This window comes from Grammomys surdaster, unplaced genomic scaffold, assembly GCF_004785775.1.
Source record: "Grammomys surdaster isolate TR1022 unplaced genomic scaffold, NIH_TR_1.0 126059, whole genome shotgun sequence".
NCBI lineage: Eukaryota > Metazoa > Chordata > Mammalia > Rodentia > Muridae > Grammomys > Grammomys surdaster.
Genome location: NW_021620869.1, coordinates 2,075,091 through 2,079,012, shown reverse-complemented (window position 1 = coordinate 2,079,012; position 3,922 = coordinate 2,075,091). Strand labels below are relative to the sequence as shown.

At 47.8% G+C, this 3,922-nt stretch overlaps 1 protein-coding gene across 1 annotated transcript in view; it reads left to right on the top strand.

Annotated features, from left to right (window-relative positions):
* Sned1 (sushi, nidogen and EGF like domains 1) overlaps positions 1-3,922 on the top strand; it is a 59,326-nt gene that overhangs the window by 49,968 nt on the left and 5,436 nt on the right. The window contains exons 28-29 of the mRNA XM_028755377.1: positions 935-1,051; positions 1,672-1,759. Coding sequence (XP_028611210.1) covers positions 935-1,051; positions 1,672-1,759 — 205 coding nt within the window. The remainder of the gene's footprint in view (positions 1-934; positions 1,052-1,671; positions 1,760-3,922) is intronic.

Here is a 3,922-nt window from a genome sequence, read left to right as displayed (position 1 = left end):
TGCTCTGCTACATCATCCATAGGGGACCAGCATAATGCTCTGCTACAAGGTGCCACCACACCCCACACACCTCATCCACTACCTGATTCAAAAGAGCACTCTCTCTCTCTCTCTCTCTCTCTCTCTCTGTCTGTGTGTGTGTGTGTGTGTGTGTGTGTGTGTGTGTGTGTCTGTCTTTAATGGTATTGGCTATCAATACCTGACTATAGCAGGTACTTTAGCTGGTCCCCTATACCTCCATCTCTGTCCTGAGGCGCCACCAAGGTACTTCCCATCACCATAGATATTCTAGACCTTCATAAAAAGTATAATATGCTCTTATTAGCCTTTCTGAGGCTCTGTCAACTGCAGATTCACCCACAAATGACAGGCGTGTCTCAGCCATGGTCCTCATAGCCCTGGCTGTCCCATGCAGAGAGTGAGGACTGATGGATGATAAGAACTCAGATTTTCAGTACTCTCACATACTTCCTTGTCCTGTAGGGCTGCTGTAAACATCTCTGGGCATTATGTATAGTGCCTAAAATTCATATGGAAATATAAGAGATTCAGAATAGTAAAACATTTTCTGAAAAGAGGAAACAGGTAGGAAGATTCATATTCCTGATATCAAAACATGCTGTCAGTCAAGGGTGACACTCCTTAAGGACTAACATGTAAATATACAGAGCAGAATGCAGAGTCTAGAAATAGCCACATTATCTACTGTTAAATGATTATGACAAGATGACCAAACCCACACCACAAGGAATGGACAGGCTCCTCAACAAGCAGTTGAGACCCAGTCCAGACCCAGTCAGCACTGTTAGCAGCCTGCACCGATGTCTAACAACAGAAGGAAGAAAGGTTTGCCACTGCTGTCCTTGTTTATCATCAGGGGACGCAGCCTGCAGTACTAGCAGCTCTGAAGCTGACAGTGCTTTCCTGTTTCCAGGTACCCCTGGCAGCTGTTCAGAAGATGCCTGTCAGAATGGAGGCACCTGTGTCCCAGGTGCCAATGCCCACAGCTGTGACTGCAGGCCTGGGTTCAAAGGCAGACACTGTGAGCTTGGTAAGTCACAGGCTATTAAGCGGATACTGGCCTCAGGGCAACTGTGATGATAGCCTGGGACTTGGCCCTAGGATGCTGACCATTCAAGATGGTTTTCCCCAAGTTAGCTTTCAATCTGTGAGGTAATAAGTCAGGAGTCCAAAAGAACCCAGGTAGGAAGGATGGTGAATGCGTGGCCTCAGAAATGGACCATGAACCACAAGGAACAGAGGGACGCCCAAAACACTGCTTGAAAGCACTGCAGGACAAAGCCTAGGAAGTCAGGAACTGGGGTGGTGATTCGGAAGTAACATCTTGGAGCCTGACTGACGAGAGGGACAGTAGATTCAGTGGCAGGATCAAAGGCTGCTCAAGAACACATTTGGACTGAGTGTCAAAAGTGTTGGAAGCTTCCAGGAAGACACAAAAGAATCCTGAGGCCACATGAAACTTAAGGAAAACTTAACACCCTGATACTGCAGCTACTGAACACCCTGAAGCCAGGCCCTAAGCCCAGAAAGTAGCTGGCACAGACCCACAGGCTCATACAGGCTTGCAGGGTGCTTCCTGGGGGAGGGGTCTCACTTGAGAGGCTGAAAGAGCCTCCTCCTAAGAGCCTTTCTTTCTCCTTTGTGTCATAGCCTGTGAAAAAGTGCCCCGCCCCTGCACAAGGCTGTTCTCTGAGACCAAGTCATTTCCTGTCTGGGAAGGAGACATCTGCCACCATGTGTAAGTCAGCTCTGTCTCTGTGCCCTGGTTGTGTCTTTATTACCTGAGGTAGGATGGAGACTATAGAAACTGGCTTTGACCACTCCTGTCTAAACTATTTGCTCAGCCCATGCAGCCAAGAGTTGACTGAAGAGAGCGCAGGTTGAGTCCCATGCATGGAAGCTCTCACAGAACTCCAGGACCTGCCTCTTCTCCTTTCCTTAAAGCCCAGAAATCAAACAGCACACAAGAACTTCAGTCCCAGCTCTACCATAACCCACCGGAATATGGCCCTGGGCAAATCACTCTTGCCTCAGTTTCTCGATTTGGACCAGGAGGAAGGACTGCTTATTCCTTCTCTTGAGACCCTCCTTGCTATAAGACTCACTGTGTCTCTCAGTGCCTGCCGGGTGCTGGATCGTTTCAGGCACTCAGAGAGCCAGATGCTCACATCCTAGATAAGGACAGCCATCACAAAGCACATCTGCTATACCATGTAAACAGAATCAGGACGTTCCCAGGAAAGAGAGGAAAGCCTACAATGAGGAGGGCTATGGATGAGGGGACAGGAGTGAGCTTCACAGGAGAGCACAGTGAACAAATACGGAAGAGGTGGAGCTATCAGAGAATGTTCAGACATCAGGTGGCTTTAGATGTCATGTAGGGCTAATTTCACCCCTTCGGTGGCACTGCCTTCCTGGAGTCAGACAAGATCTTACCACTCTTGGCTCAGGTCTGGCCCAGCTACTCAGGATTCTACCCTGTGTATGCCCAGCTCATTTTTTTCCTCACAGTTTCCAGGCTGTTCCCCATGGAGCTCTCTCTACTCCAGAACATTCCCTCACAAGCTCCAGCTGCCCTGCCTCTCCAGCTCCAGTCTGTTTCCTCAATACCATGACCACTGCCTACTGTCAAAAAGTGCTGCAGGCCAAATGACGGGGTGGTTTGGTGCTCACAGCATACTTCTCTCTTCTCAGGGCACGCAGTTTTTCTTTGGGCTTCTTTGGGCTATTTTCTAGCTTCTGAAAACAGTTCCTCTGGTGGTAGTTCCCAGTTCTCGGGTAGTTGAAGCTGAAAGTTAATTCTAGGTCCTCTATTCCCTCACTGCCAGTCCTTCAAAGTGCCATCCAAAACTAGTGCAAGCAGGGGCTTTGCTACCAACTCTGATTTTCTTTCCAATGGGTTGGATACAGAAATGATACCAGGCCCAAACACACCCATTCCCACTGAACGCACAGGGTGTGTAGATCCCACTCATCTGACGAGACTTGGAAGCTCAGGCAGCTTGCCAGCGTAGGCTGACTAACAAAGGGGATGGGTGGACTCCGGCAGGCCTCCTAGCTCATGCTGCCTGCCTTTGAGGCTCGCAGTGCCAGACTTCACAACTGTGTTCTTGACACATTCATAAAACAGAAGAGGTGTGTGCCCTAATTTGCTTTCTATTGTGATAAGGAACATAACAAAAAAGCAAATTGGGGAGGAAAGTATTTACCTCATCCTCTACAGAGTCAGAAACTAAAGCAGAGATCACAGAGCTGCTTACTGGCTTGCTGCCCATGGCTCATTCAGCATGCCTTTTTATGCCACCAGGACTACCTGCCTGCCTAGGACAGATACTGTTCACAGTAATCTGGGCCCTCCCACATCAATCATTAATTAAGAAGAGGTTCTCACACACACTTATCTATAGGCCAATCTGATAGAGGCATCTTCTCAATTAAAGGGTTGGGGGATGGGACTGAAAGGGGGGACTGGGAGGTGGGGTCTGAGAGTAGGATGTAAAGTCAGTAAATTAATTGGAAAAAATTAAAGTTCCCCCTTCCCATATGACCCTATTTTGTGTGTGTCAAGTTGACCTAAAAAAACAAAACAAACTAACCAGTCTATGAAGTCAGACCTTCCCAAAGCCTCAGGCCAAGTGGCTTGCCCCCAGCAATGTCCTGCCATGGTCATTTTAGTGGGCCTTTCAATACCATGATTTTGCCAGCAACTCCTGAAAATGTACACTGAAATGAGTACTTTTTTATGTATGTTATACTCAGTAGAATTAATTCTTAAGTCCCTGTACTTTTATTAGGCTTCTCTCTCTCTTTCTCTCTCTCTCTCTTTCTTTCTCTTTCTTTCTCTTTCTCTCTCCCTCTCTCTCTCTCTCTCTCTCTCTCTCTCTCTCTCTCTCTCTCTCTC